This window comes from Tiliqua scincoides, chromosome 2 (genome assembly GCF_035046505.1).
Source record: "Tiliqua scincoides isolate rTilSci1 chromosome 2, rTilSci1.hap2, whole genome shotgun sequence".
Taxonomy (NCBI): Eukaryota; Metazoa; Chordata; class Lepidosauria; order Squamata; family Scincidae; genus Tiliqua; species Tiliqua scincoides.
In genome coordinates, this window is record NC_089822.1 from 212,048,137 (window position 1) to 212,063,464 (window position 15,328).

Consider the following 15,328-nt stretch of genomic DNA (forward strand, 5'->3'; position numbering starts at 1 on the left):
GTGGGAATTCCTGGCCTCTGAGCATGGCCTCTCCCAGTTTGAAGAGACACTTGGCCAACAGACTGAGGCAAAGAGGCAAAGAAGGAAGGCCCATAGCCAGGGAGTCAGACCAGGGACAGGCTGCACTTGCTCCCAGTGTGGAAGGGATTGTCACTCCCGAATCGGCCTTTTCAGCCACACTAGACGCTGTTCCAGAACCACCATTCAGAGCACGATACCATAGTTTTTCGAGACTGAAGGTTGCCAACTATATAGGGAATGTCTGAAGAGAGGTGTATATCTAGATTATCTAACTCCATGAGAACCACTCATTTGAGGAGCATTTGGAACAATCTAAGAGCCCACTCTTAAATGTACTGCATGTCCTCAGATCTGGTGCTCCACTGGCACTGACTGCCATTAAGAATACATTTATCTGTGAAAAGGCCTGTCAGAGCTTGGCAAGCCAGGATGAAACTGCACTATGAATAGGAAACATCTGGAGAAATGGAGGGTTCTATGAGTCTCTCTCATGGAACAATACTTGTAAAAATCCCATTCAAAAATGAGGTATAAGACCAACCTTCTTGTGTAAACCTTCTTGAATCTATGAGAAAGGTGGTATATTAATACTGTAATACTGTAATAAATAATCAATCCATCATAAGAACATAAGAACAGCCCCACTGGATCAGGCCATAGGCCCATCTAGTCCAGCTTCCTGTATCTCACGGCGGCCCACCAAATGCCCCAGGGAGCACACCAGATAACAAGAGACCTGCATCCTGGTGCCCTCCCTTGCATCTGACATAGCCCATTTCTAAAATCAGGAGGTTGCACATACACATCATGGCTTGTAACCCGTAATGGATTTTTCCTCCAGAAACTTGTCCAACCACCTTTTAAAGGCATTCAGGCCAGATGCCGTCGCCACATCCTGTGACAAGAAATTCCGCAGACCATCCACACGCGAAGTAAAGAAATATTTTCTTTTGTCTGTCCTAACCCTCCCAACACTCAATTTTAGTGGATGTCCCCTGGTTCTGGTGTTATGTGAGAGTGCAAAGAGCATCTCTCTATCCACTTTATCCTTCCCATGCATAATTTTGTATGTCTCAATCATGTCCCCCCTCAGCTAAGCCCTCCCATGTCGCACCCACATCATGCCCATGTCATACCTGCTTTCCGTTCTCCCTGTTTTGGCCTCTCCACTGGCACATTTGTGCCTGCATCTGATCTGCATCCAGTTTACAATGGCATGTCAATTTCCTGCTGTTGTGCTGGCAGCCATCAGCAGAGGGGCTTCTGCACTGGTAGAACTGTTATTGTGCTGGCATATGTGGTGTTGCACTGGCATATCTTGAGTATAGGATTGATCCTTTAATGCTGCGGTTTTCAGACTCTCCAGGAGTTTGAAAAGCACAGTAAGTCCTTGTGGGGGCGGGGGGGGGGGGGAGAAGGCAGCGCGGGCAGGGGGGAAGGCAGCGATGCAATCCCCCCTGCCTCCACCCCTTAAGGGGGCAGAGGCCAGGGCCCTCAGGCTGGGGTGTCGCAATGCCCCAGTCTGAATACCGCTGCTTTAATGTGATACTCATGTTGATACCTGCAAGGTTTTGGGTGCAACACAGGCTGTTGGCCGAGTTTTCTTTCACCCCTTGCCCTTTCCTCCAACCTTCAACTGCAACAGCTTCGCACACAACCCTCCTGCCGGTTGCGTCACCTGTTCAAAAACATGAGCGTTCAGGCTTATTTCACCCTTTCATTAGATGAGAAAATAATCAAAACAGGAGGGGGAGGGAGAATGGGAGAGTGCATAAGCATAACTTTTCTGGCCCACGCCTCCCCTGATCCTTGTGGCCATTGGCCACAGCTCCTCATTACATCACCTCACCTTAGTTACCCCCAAAATGGGGATGAAGTTGTTATAATTATACACTAGAAACAAAAAAACAGCTACCAGCACTCTAAGGCTGCAATCCTAACCGCACTTACCTGAGAGTAAGCCCCAGTGAACAAAATAGGACTTACTTCTGAGCAGACCTGGTTAGGCTTGTGCCGAGTTTGTTAGCAGCACACCTGGAGGGTTTTGGAAGGGGGAGAAGGGAAGTGATGAATTTGCTGGGGGAGGGGAAGACTTCATTTTGTGTGCATCTGCTAATTGCAAACTGCTAATCTGCTAATCTGCAGACAGAGACCCAGAGACTGTTTGGCTGCAATCCTGACCTCACTTTCCTGGGAGTAAGTTCCCATTGAACACAATAGGACTTACTTCTGAGTAGACCTAGCTAAGATTGTGCCTTTCTTACAATAGCAGCCAACAACAGTTAACCCGTACTAACTGGTTAAGAGGCACTTTTTCAAGTGGGTGCTCCTCTTTTATTTAGCAGGGGGAGAGTAACTGGCCCACCTCCCCTCAGTAGTGTCTTTTCTTGTGGCTGTCTGCTGGTGTTGCCTCTTTTTAGATTAGATGGGGGCTTTTTGAGTAGATGGGGGCTGCTCACACATACACCCCAACATGCAGATGCCACCCCTACTCCCCCCAGGCAAGACAGAGGAATGCAGGCTGGGCTCCCTCCTTCCCAAGTGAAGGAAAGAGCTCTCTCTAGGTCAGGTTTCCCTCCCAGTTTGAAGCCTGCCAGGAGCACGCCCTGTGCTGATAAGATGGAGCACCTCTGCCGCTGCCCAACCAGCCTTCTCTCCCACCTCCCCCCACCATGTTTCACACACCCCACCCACCTCATGCTGCCCCACCCACCTTGTTCACAGCTGAAGAAAAGCAGCAAGTAGGGAGGGGCAGGTACAGCTGAACTGAGCAGCGCCTCTACTCCTACTACTAGGTCCTGCAGCTATGGCCACCTCTCTCCTGGAGATGCCTCAGGATGCCCCTGGCAGCTAGCAATGCCTCCCTAGGGAGCCGGGACCCACAGATTGAATACCTCAGGCTTAAGCACACAGCCTGCTCTGTGGAGGCTGAGGAACAGACAGGCTTCCCTTGGAAAAGCAGCAGCAACACCTCAAGCCTACCTGTCGCTGCACAAGGAAATGTTGAGCAAATGTTACTGCACACATGGCAGCCACAGCTGCCACTCAAATTCAGTGGGGCCTGAAGTTTCCCAAAGTGGGAGGGAAGGGGGGGAGAAGAAGGAGGTACTGCTTGATATAGCAAGTACTGGCCTGCTTCAAATAGAACAACAAATTGTGGTCTGTTCTTGCGTGCATAAAGTGCCAAGAGTTCTGAGCCAGCATGCTCCCTTCTGTCCTTTGTGTGCAAGAAGTGGCGATTGAAAGCTTCCTTTTGTGGTTTATTCTGAACCTTATTTCCCTTTTTCATCCCAATTCAGAAAACCATGGTTTGTGTTAACCACAGTCTTCCCCACAAAAACAGAAAATTCCAATTTGGAACAAACCACAAAAGGATACTTTCAGTTTCCTCCCCTCACACTTGAAGGGAAGGGAGAAGTGGAAATTGGAGGCTCATGCTCCTAACAGCAAACCATGGTTTGCTGATGTGCATGAACAATGCCACAGTCCGTCTTTTTATCTATGCAAACCTTTCAATGATAGCTCTCTAATTGGCTCATACAAGATGATTCCACCATTAGGACTCAATATACTAACTAGCTGCTAAAATTAGCTTACGCTTGGTGTAGGAGGAATGCTTTGAAATGCATTTTTAAAATCTCAGTGTGATAAACTGTTGGCTTTTATTGCCTAGTGAAGCAGCATTTGATATTGTTATAGATACCCAGTTGTAGTTGCACTAATCAAAGGCTATAAACCAGGCTTTTTAAATTTACAGAGTTTATTTACAGAGAGGCTCCCTTTCTTGAGACTTTCTGCGAGGCCTGAAAACCCTTCTGTTTAAACAAGCCTTCTGAGTTCTCGGCCTTTTTAACATCCTTTTAACATCTTTTATATTTTTTACAAGCCTGATTCTTTTATGATTTGCTGCTGCTCTATGCTCTTTTTACCGGACTATTTTTTATCTGACTGCTGTTTTTATGATATGTGTTAATATGTTTTTATTTGTTTTAAATTATGTTTTTAATCTGTTTTAACCTGTTGTAAGCTGCTTTGAGTCACTTCGGGGAGCGGGGTAAAAATAAAGTTGTTGTTGTTGTTAGGATGCTTGCAAATAAATCAATTTTCAAAGGATTTGTATCACCTCAGCTAAAAATCTTCACAAATGAATCACATCCCCATACCTATTGGGCTGCCCACTGGCAGAATTAGTGTCAGCCAATGCTGGCTGCTGTAAAGCAGCCATAAAGCACAGTCTGGCAGCATGTGCTGCTGGAGTGTTGTCAGGAAGGCCAGGGCCTTCCCATTTGTGTTTTCCCAGTACAGGCTGTCCTCTGGAGCAGGTAAGCCAGATGCGAGTGGGTGGGAAGGGATGAAACTGGGTGAGGAGGAGGAGGAACACGGTGGGAAGGCTACAAAAAAGGGATGGATCTGGTGGTAATGGTGTGCACTGGATCTCTTCCAACTCGCTGATGCCACATTGGGTGCTATTGCTGCCACCAGTACTGAGGGGTCAGGGGCTTGGCCCAACTAGGTGGTCCTTTGGCCAGTGCCCAGCCTGATCAACCCATGTTTCTATGCTTTTTAGAAACATACTGCATAAAAGTCAGGAACTACAAGCACTTACTTCTGAAATGTATTACGTTAAGTGCCAGGTTTAGACAACCAGTGTTCTGTAGTGTGATTCCTAACTACTGTATATAATGTGTATATTAAGGATTTGAAGTAGAGAAGTGGCAGGGAAGTAGTGCATAATCCTTTCCCCCCATGCTCCTTCTCTATTCTGAGGCATCCTCTGGGTTTCAAGTCACTGGGTTTCAAATGTGGCTTTGGAGAAGCAAGTGTTGAGAATCTTGCAGGAGCAAAGAGCACTTTGAGACATTATTTGCTCCAAATAAGCATCAGGTAGAGAAGAAGTTAAGCTCTCCCTCCCATGTACTACTTCTCAGCTCCAAATCCCCCTCCTGGAGGTGCTTTTCCCTAGAAAAATCAAACATCTAGTTTTTTTGCCTGTGTTTGCCTGTAACGTGTCATTAGGCCACTAGCAGCCCAATCCTATCTAACTTCTTGAGCAGTTATATAGCAACTGGCATGGGCTATGCTGTGTTTCGTGGGGGAATTTTGACTGCTGGAGGTCTCCTCGTGGTAATCTTCAACAGTCTCAGTGGGGGCACAATCCTAACCAGGTCTACTCAGAAGTAAGTCCTATTTTGTTCAATGGGGCTTACTCTCAGGAAAGTGTGGTTAGGATTGCAGCCTGGGTCAACATGGACCTGTGCCTGCAATATCACTGACACAATTCCAAGTCAATCCATACAGGTGGATCAGGCCTGGGAAAGGGATTGGGATATGGTGTGCACTGGCACCGCCACTCCCTCTCCCTCTTGGGTCCAGTCCATTCATCTCTGCCTCATCTTCTTATCGGGCAGGAGGTCTGGTCTAGGGGGTAGAGCCTCCGTCTGCTTTAAGATAACATCCACAAGGTCACCAGTTCGAGGCCACCGGCATCGTGCGACCTTGAAGCAGCTGACAAGCTGAAGCCGAGCTATTTCCATCTGCTCTGAGCGTGGGAGGATGGAGGTCAGAATGTGAAACCAGATCAGAGTGAAACACCTGAATGTAGTGGTTCTTGAAAGAAAGAACCTTCTTTGAAATTGTAAAAATCCCTATTTAATAAGGGATTTAAATAAAGCCTGCCTATGTAAACCGCCTTGAATAAAGTCTTGAATAAAGACCAAGAAAGGCGGTATATAAATACCTGTTGTTGTTGTTGTTGTTGTTGTTGTTGTTATTATTATCTTCCACCCCTCCCCCACCCTGGGCTGGACCAGCAGGTATCCGAACCACTGCAGGCACAAATGGAACGTTATGGCCTTCCTGCTGGCACTCTAGCTACTAACTCTGTTGAAAATCACTTTATGGCATTTTGCAACAGTGTGTGCTGATGGAACATGTGTTTCAGCCCAAACATAGGATTAGTGGTGTAGTTGATGATTGTATACCCCGGTGCCAAGTTCAAAATGTTGCCCCAGAAGTGACGTCATAACCGGAAGTGACGTCACACCCAGGCTTTTTAAAAAGTGAAAATTGGGAGGAACCCACCTCCTCCCCCTAGCAGCTCGCCACCTACTTGCTCTGTTGCCTGCCCCCAGTCAGTGGCATAGCTAAGGCATCTATCTGCTACCTGGGGTCAAAGAACATTTGTAGCCCCCCCCCCCGAGAAAATCAAATTAATTAATTAAATAAATAAAAAGGGTGCCCCTGATCAGCTCAGAACACTGTGCTGGGATAAAGAGGGATGGTTATTCTCCACCTGCTAAATATAAGAGAGGCACCAGTTGAAAAAGTTCCTTTTTACCAGTTAGCAGGGGCAACTCTATTATGATACATGGAAATGACAGATGGCTCATATTAACACCTTATTGGTTTCATGCTGTATCATGATAACATGGCATTGCAACATGTCAATAACAATATGTCATTGGCTCTCAGAACAATCAGTCTCATAGGTCAGTTTTAAGAAAATCCATTTTTTATTCCATAAGGCAGTTGTTTTCATTTTCTGGTTAATTGGCCATAACTATTGATAGACCACAGATATTACAGTGCAGTTTGTATCATTGCATTCTGCATTAAATTACTTTTCCAATGATATATAACATGATGGCATTATTCATGCATACCAATATTTTCACAATTTTGGTCACTAGTGTCAAGCTCAGCTTGTTGCCCCCCTAAAGCTTGTTGCCCAATGCATCTGCTACCCCCTGCACCTCCTTAGTTATGCTACTGCATAGGATTGGATTGCAGAACTAGAATTATTAGGAATATGCCCCTTTCCATTTCATAATACCAGTTCAGTTTGTTGATTTAATTATCCTGTGAATTTGTTCTGCTTTTCTTAACCTTGTCCGTTTTTCTTGTCCATTTCCATTTTTCTTTTGAACAGTAGACCTTCATTCTATATCACAAACTGCTTTTGAAACTCTGTTCAGTTTCTAAAGCAGTCTGCCATAGTATATGGGTGGGGTGTAGTTGAGGAATACAAGTCCACAGTACCCTTCAGCATGTATTACCGTATCATGGGGATACCTCTGAAGACAGTCCAGAACTGCAGTTAGCACAGAATGTGACCACCCATGTGGTTACTAGGGCTCATCGGTTCAATTCAGTCAGGCAGCTGCCTCAGTGACTACACTGGCTTCCAGTTTGTTTCTGGGAATTCAAAGTGTTAGTTTTGACTTTTGTAGTCAAAGTACCCTTTATAGCTTGGGTCCAGGGTACTTGAGGGACTTCCTCCTTCCATACAATCCAACCCATCCTCTCAGGTCATCCGAGAGGGCCCTTCTAACTGTGCTGCCAGCTGCAGAGATGAGGAGGGTGGCAGCAAGAAATAGGGCCTTCTCGATGGTGGTGCCCTGCCTGTGAAATTTCCTCCCCCTGGAATGTAGAATAGCTCCCTCTCTTGATACCTTTCAGCAGGGTCTTAAAACCTTTGCATTCAGGGAAGCCTTTTTATGCTGACACCAGGGGAGGCACTTTTTTATATTAATCATTATTCACATTTACTGTGTTTTAATTGTTTATCATATTTCAATGTTTTTAGTATTTAATGAGGATTTCTGAAGATCATATAATAGTGATATTCACCCACTTTAGTTCAGACCTAAGAAAATTGTGCTTTTTAAAATTTATGCAACGTTCATTCAGCTTTCTGCAGACTCCCACATTTGTTATTCTATCACAATGTTTTCTGTGTATACTTTTCTCACTACCAAGTTGAGATGTAATCCACTAGTTTTTATTCATCATAACAGCAGTGCAACCATTTAAACGTCTGATGCTAATTAAATGTGATCCTAATGGTGTTTCAAAGCAGAAACACTTTCACTTTCAGAATTAGTTTTGTGATTGGTCATAGCTTTTTCCAGTGCTTTTTAAAATTCATTGATCTTCAGAAGAATATATATATTTTGACTCAAGGCACTCAAGGCAGCTATAAATAAAATGATAAAACAATACTAAAAACAATGAAATATGATAAACAATTAAAACACAGTAAACGTGAATAATGATTAAAATACATTTATTAAAAAAGTGCCATGAAGAGTGCATTACAATAATTAATCTGTTTGTCACTAGGACATGGTTCACCATGGCCGGGTCTGAGCAACCTTCAGGTACTATCAGATACTGTCCTAAGAACGCAGGTCAAGTTTCTGAAAATACAAGTTATTGGAGATAGTTTGGTGTATATGCAGTGCCCTTATAATTGTAGTGAGTTAAGAGGAACTGAAATTATGGCATGCAAATTTAGTTGTGTGAATATTTCTGTTGTGCCAAAAGTGGTATCAAAGCTAAGAAAGACATATATACCAAAACGGTTGTGACTTTTGAAACGCAGCCTTTTCTGAACCTTTAAAATATCCATTTGTTTAGATTTTTCATTAAATTACAGAATAACTCCTTTCCTTCAGCATAATTCATAAACTTAACACCACCACAACAGATGCACATATAAACCCAATTTGCACTGTTTGAAGTACAATATTACTGTTTGTAAACCTTAATCACTATCTAAGCCTTCCACATAGTCCATTAACAAAAAATGACTGAAATGTTGAGACCAAATACAAAGTTATTGTACAAGAGCATAAAAGCAGATCTATAAACCACCATACCTGCTCTAACAAGTAGAAGAAATGGGGAGGCAAAATTAATGTTCTCTCTCACTAATCTGATAAATTTAGCTTCATGGGTGTTTCCAACTCAGGGCCAATCCTATCCGATTTTCCAGCACCGATGCAACCTGATGAGGCTTCCATGACTGCCCACCACCACAGGATATTGCCCATACCCTATTGGCATGGTTGCATCAGCAGTGGAAAGTTGGATAGGACTGGGCCCTTAGATGCAGCTGGAAAATCTGTTCACTAGGTTTCTTATTAGGATTTATGTATAAAGTGTCTACCTACACAATCACCTACATGATCCTCAAAAAGAAAACAATATTGTGTCTTTCCTCTAATTTTTGTTATATTTGCACCTGCAGGTCTGGGTAGATGCTGGGACACAGATCTTTTTCTCTTATGCCATCTGCCTGGGTTGTTTGACAGCCCTAGGCAGCTACAACAGCTACAATAACAACTGCTACAGGTAATAAGCAATTTATATTTTTTTCTTTACCTGGTATCCCCAAGTCAGGTTTAGTTGACATAGATACAACAATAAAACATAGAGATGAGTGCATTCACATGTTTGTGTGTAGTGCTGCACATGTTTTAAGGATGACGTAATCTTAATACCCCAAAATTAAAATGTTACATTTCCAATTTTCTTTAGTAACTAGCATGCCGTAGATCACGTGTGAACCCAGTTTTAGCCCTTTGTCTGACCTGGAAATCCATAACTGCACATCTTGCTCTCCAGTTCAGCCTTCTGGGTACTCTGGAATGACTGTTAAGATTTGGGAGGACAGTCCTTGAACTCCATTTCTAGGGAGGGTCTAACAAATGTCTACACCAGCCATTTTCAGCCACAGTTCTGTGGCACACTGGTGTGCCGCGGATGGTCTGCAGGTGTGCTGTGAGAGTTTGGAGGGAGCATCATTTGTTAGGTGGGCCACTGGGGGATAGAAGTCTCTGCTGTCATTGGGTGTGCCTTGTCAATTGTCAAAAAATGTAACAATTTTAGCACCTTGTCAGTGTGCCATGAGATGGAAAAGTTTAAAAATCACTGGTCTACACAAACATATAGTTACAGCTCTAGCAACCTCTGGAGCACAGAACCCCTGATTATTATTAATTATTATTATTAATAATAAAGAAAATATTATTTCTTTCTAAATCTTTTTTTGTCTAGTGGGTCACAATAGATTGCTGTTTTAAAAAGTGGGTCCCGGTGATGTTGCTGAATCCTTATACTCCACAGCCTTATTCTAAAAGGCCAAAAGCTGCCAAAAGCTGCCAAATCAAGAGCCTGGTGTTACCAAAGGAGCTGCATAGGGGAATTATTTAAAGTTTCTCTGGAGTAGGGAAGCGATTAAGGCACAATGAAAAAGTTCCCTGCTAAAGAAGCTTTCAACTAGTTGTTGTCAGTGCAGATGCAGAGACAGAGAGAGAACACAATCTCTTTTAAAGAATAAACGGGTAGAGAAGGGGAGCTTCCAGTCAAACAAATTAAGAATTAAGGAACAAACACAAAATGGCTCAAGAATAATGCAGTAAAAGAGATCCTAACTGGTGTGGCTGTGTGCGTTCCTAGACTTTGGTGTGAGCTTGTATGTGGTTGTGTTTGGTGCACTGATAAGAAAGGAAAAAGGGAAGATTTTGGAGGAAGAAGGTATTAGGAATGCTCTACGCTTTAGTCCCTTCTCTAGACTTCTGAGAAGGGAGGGGGGATTAACAGGGGGAAGGGAAGTTGCATAAGAAAAGAAGTTTCACAGTGCAATGATAGCTACTTTCCTGAAGACAACCTGCCAAGCCTCATTTTAGAGTTCCATGGAAACTAGAGAATGAAGCAAAGACATAGGGGGTCTCTGTCTCAACTCAGAAGTCACAAAGACCCTAACAGCCTAATTCTATCGTACTGTCCCAGTGTTGGAACAAATATTCCGCCTGCTCTGACTGCCTTACAGTAGTCATAAAGAACTCTGGCAGCACACAGAGGCACGCAGCAAGGCTGCAGTGAGAAGGCTTTGAGCATTCCGATAGCTCTGACTGCCTTACAGCAGTCGTAAAGTTCACTCTGGCAGCATGCAGAGGTGTGTGCTGCCAGAGCACCAGCAGGAAGGCTGGAGACTTCCTGCACATTCTAGTGCATCCTCCTGGGTACTCCAAGGCAGGTGAGTTGGTGGGGCAGGCGGGATAGAGTGGGCAAGGGTGGAATGGGGAGGGTGGGGCAGGAGAGGGTGGGATGGGGAGGGGAGAGGAGCAGTTTGGGTTTGGGAAGAATGTGGGTTTGGCGGCGGTAGCCACCGCCAAATCCTAGCCACCTTCCCAGACCCATTCTGGAGGCACAGGTTCATGTGGACCTGCGCCAGCAAATTTGCTGAAGAAGGTAATGGAATGAATGTTCACTTACCCAGAAGAAACCTCTGCAACTGTCTCCCCACAGGATGCAGTGGTGACCATTTAAGTGTCGCTATATCACAGGTGGGGGGAAGAGTAGGATTGGGCAGTTAGACTGGGCCCCAATATTTACTATGGAATTCTGGAGAAATAATTCCATAGTGATTGGAGCATGGCAAGCTGGTGAATCCTAACTAGATGTGGTTCTGGGATTCAGATTGATTGATAAATTATTTGAAGATGTTGAAAAAGATGTTCTTTGTGTGTTCACATTCTTCAGCCCTTAAAGTAATAAATGTCATTGTCAAAGTTAGTCTGGCAGACCAGATCTTTAACCCACAAGCTGGTGTTATATAGCCTTGCTGTCTTCCTCTGGATATCAGTACAACTTGCAAGGTAGCAGCAGAGTTCATGGGCCTTGAATGTTTGACCCAGGTCTCAGAGCAAACCGTGTCCATTGTCCATTGATTCACAAATAGCCCAGAGTGAATTGCAGCAATGGCATATGCAGGCAGGCCTAATTTGAATGCTGATGCTTGGCATAGGGTCATATGCAGTTCATGATTATTTAAAGGGATAATAGTAAATAATTCTAAAAATCACCTCAGGTAACACTAGGGCAAGGCCAAATTTCCTATGTTGCACTAAAAACTGCATAATATGTGCACCTGGAATAGGCCACACCACATAATCCCACAGTGTACTGGGCACTAAGGATACCCAGATAGACCTTTCTGCTTCACTGATCTGAGGCTCCAAAGGTCCGAGTGTGTGTGTGTGGGGGGGGGGGAGGCATTGGTTCTGATCTGCAGAGGGGCCAAGTCTTAAAATTGGCCCACCTGAAAACAAGATAGGGCATCCATTGTACTATTCTCCAAATCCAGCTTATGCTTGGCAATAAAGTATTGTTGTGCAGCCAGTGTTGTGCGGCCAGTGGGGGGGGGGAGGCAAAACAAAATCCATCCTGACTGGAACTGGATGTTAATAACAAAGATTATGGCATGGATATCACACCAGAGAAGCTCTAATGAATTCTTTAACCTCTTACTCCATTGAAAAATAGCTATTACTATTAGGAAAAAAACTCCAAAAATGTCAGATGAGTCATAATGCTGCTCTGAACTCACTCTGCAGTTTGTAGGCCACTCGGCAGCACACTAGTGGCCCTGAAAATACTGTTTCCCCTATAGCATCAGAATGGGCCTGCAACTCAGCCTCTAGCAACCTACCCTGTTGCCAAAGTGAGACACCACTAAATTCAAATAAATTCCAACCATGTTTCCATCTCTTCTTGCATTTCACTTGAAACACTGAGAAACATCACCCATGGCATTACAGAGATGTCTCAGAAAAAGAACCCCGCAACAACTCTAGAGACAAAATTAAGATATCTGATTAATTCCTGCACCTTGTATTGCATCACCTTCCATGTCCCTTTAACAATTTGTGGCTGCTGGAGCTCAGATAGCCAGATAGCCAGATACCCAGACTATCTCTGGGCAGGTGGCTACACCCTGCTACTGTATCTAATTTAGTCCTCAAAAAAGTAAATCACATGGCAGGCTCCTCGGTCTTACTGTTTTTCCCATGTGCCAGGCCCATATGGTCCCATTAAAAGGAAATCATCCAAATAATGGACCATAGAATACAAACCAGTCTTCCTATGTCAGGGGTCAGGGAACTTTTTTACCTCTTACCCCCCAAAAAATTTATAAACGCAGACGTTACCCCCTTGATTTGAAAGTAAGGAAATCATACATCCAATAACATTTTGAATTCAAATACTGTATTTAAAATTACTTTGAAAGCTTCAACTTACTTAGTAAGTTAGTAGCCCGGTGATCCCCCCAGTATAGGTAGCCCAACGATGCCCCCAATAAAAATAAATAAACAATACTCACCTTACCTCGATCCCACGTCGGTCGGCGCGGCTTTTCTTCTTCCTCCCACTCTGTCCGCTCGGCGGGAGACACTGACGGCCCGGCGCTGTGTGATGACATCATCACTACAGCGCCGGGCAGCTCCAGTCTCCCGCACAGAGCGGAGAGAGCGGGCGGCTGCGATACACGCAGGCTGTGGATACAGCCTGAGTGTATCGCCTGCTCCCTTCCGCTCACCGCATCTGAAGGTGAGCGGAAGGGAGCAGGGCAGCGGGCGGTGTGCACACAGCGCACCAGCCCGCTGCCGGCCCCCTGGAGCGGGTGGAGAGCGGGTGCGCTGACTCCCTCCGCTACCTCCCCGCCCGGCGCCCGCACACAGTTAGGTAAGGCAACCTTACCTATCGCTTCTTCGTCTGACACTCCTCGCAGGCAGACTGAAGATGGCGGCTCTGGATCAGGTGGTACCCGCTCTCTCTACAACGCTTGCGCCATACACGTAAACGCTGGAGCAGTCCACTGAGAGAGCGGGGGGGGGAGCAGAGCAGAGAAGGAGGATGCGGTGACACTGACACACACTGACACTGGCCGTCCGTGCTATAATGGACCGTAATAACTGCTGCTATGCCAATAGTTCCGCCATTGGCCAGCGCAACCTCCTCATTACCCCCAGATTTTCACTTTTACCCCATTTGGGGTAATTTACCCCGTTCCCCGACCACTGTCCTATGTAAATCCCATTGCAGCAATAATCTGAATGACTCAAACACAGCACATGAAACTGAGCACCCCACTGGGAGTGCTCGGTCTCCGTAAAATTGGCAGTTGGAAGAGAAACACAGGAGACTGAAATTGTCTGGATACACAGGTAACATGCACAGGTAACTGGCTCAGTGATGCATTTAGTTCTTGAGGCACTTGTCCCACAACTCTTAACCATAGCATCACAGCCACAGTATCATCAAAAAATGTGTAGTGAAATGTAGTGTGAATTGATTCCATCATTAACCAAGGACTCTTTAGGAAACAAGAGGTAATAAATCAGATGGTATTTGTCCAGTACTTTCTGCCAAAGGAGAGATTCAGGTAGTGGGTGGGGAGATGGGAGGCAAAAGGGCCAACCTCTTCACAATTTTTCTATGCATCACCTCTTCCATTCCCATTATAGATTTCAAATCCTTGGCTATGTTCACTGCTCTGGGAGCGACACATGGAATTCTTAAACCTTCTGAAAACCTTGCCCTTCTGAAAACCTTGCTGGCATTATTAACACTAGGATAAATCTGTAGCTGGCCCTTCTAAACTTCCAAATTAACTGGGCTGGGGCCTTTTCCCAGTTGTTTGTGGACTTCCCCCTTTTTTGGTTCCAGGATTCTGTCCCCTGGAATATTCCCTGGAACATTCCCTTGGATAATTTGCTACTGGGTGTCCAAGTCCACAGGTGGAATATGCATGCACTGTGGCCTGAGTGTACACCTGGTCTTGTTGCTAAATTTCCAACAGACCAGGTGGAGCTGAATCCACTACCCCACTGTTTCTGTTCATGCCATAGCTTCCCCAGAGGGGGAAGTTAGATCCCTGCTATCTGACCTATCATCCACATTGAGTGGCTGTTACAGCTACCTTGGCCCTCCCATATCTGGGGCAGTACCCAGTCAGCCCCTCTCTCCCCCAGTTGCTTTTTGCATGCGTAGGCAGGTAAGACAAAACACTGATCCCCCCTCAAATCCTAGGGCTCAGCAGCATGCTTCTATTCCAAGTTAATAAGCAGGATTGGGGCAAAACACTGCCCTAACTGCAGAGCAAGCAAGCTTGCATAGTTATCTATGTTTCCCTGACCCTGCATATACTCTGCAGGCACCCTTTCAGAATTGAAAGGAGGATCATGGGCAGATGAGAAGCCTGCCTCCATAAACACCCCCCCCCCCAAGCTCAGAAAAAGTATGATCTGCACACCCTTTCAGGGTTGAGAGGGATATCATGGGGAGATAGGCAGGCTGCCCATCCACATGTGACCTGTCCATGAGGTTGAATGAAGCAGCTGCTTCACGCTGGGGAAAATGGAGAACAGGTTGGGAGGATGTCTTGCACTCCACACTTGCCCCTTGCCTGCACTGGCCTGATACTCAGTCAACCACTCCACCCTGCCACTGACCCACTCCCCTTGTCACTTGCTTGAGTGAGGAGTGGAGCGGCAACAGCAGTCTCCTGCCAATTTCTACAGCATTTCTACAATTGTGTTAGCAGCCCTGAAGGAGCTGGTAGGGAGCCTTTGTGATCATGTTCCAATTGCTTTCCTTGGAGAGGGAGGAAAACAGCCTCACACTTCTCCCTTTACCCTTGCACCTCCGAAATGACCACAGCAGACAAAGGCTTGGGATA

The 15,328-nt window shown here is 45.3% G+C and overlaps 1 protein-coding gene across 1 annotated transcript in view; it reads left to right on the forward strand.

The window, feature by feature from the left end:
- SLC6A11 (solute carrier family 6 member 11) overlaps positions 1 to 15,328 on the forward strand; it is a 143,463-nt gene that overhangs the window by 88,694 nt on the left and 39,441 nt on the right. Inside the window, exon 7 of the mRNA XM_066613372.1 lies at positions 9,053 to 9,156. Within this exon, the coding sequence (XP_066469469.1) occupies positions 9,053 to 9,156 (104 nt within the window). The remainder of the gene's footprint in view (positions 1 to 9,052; positions 9,157 to 15,328) is intronic.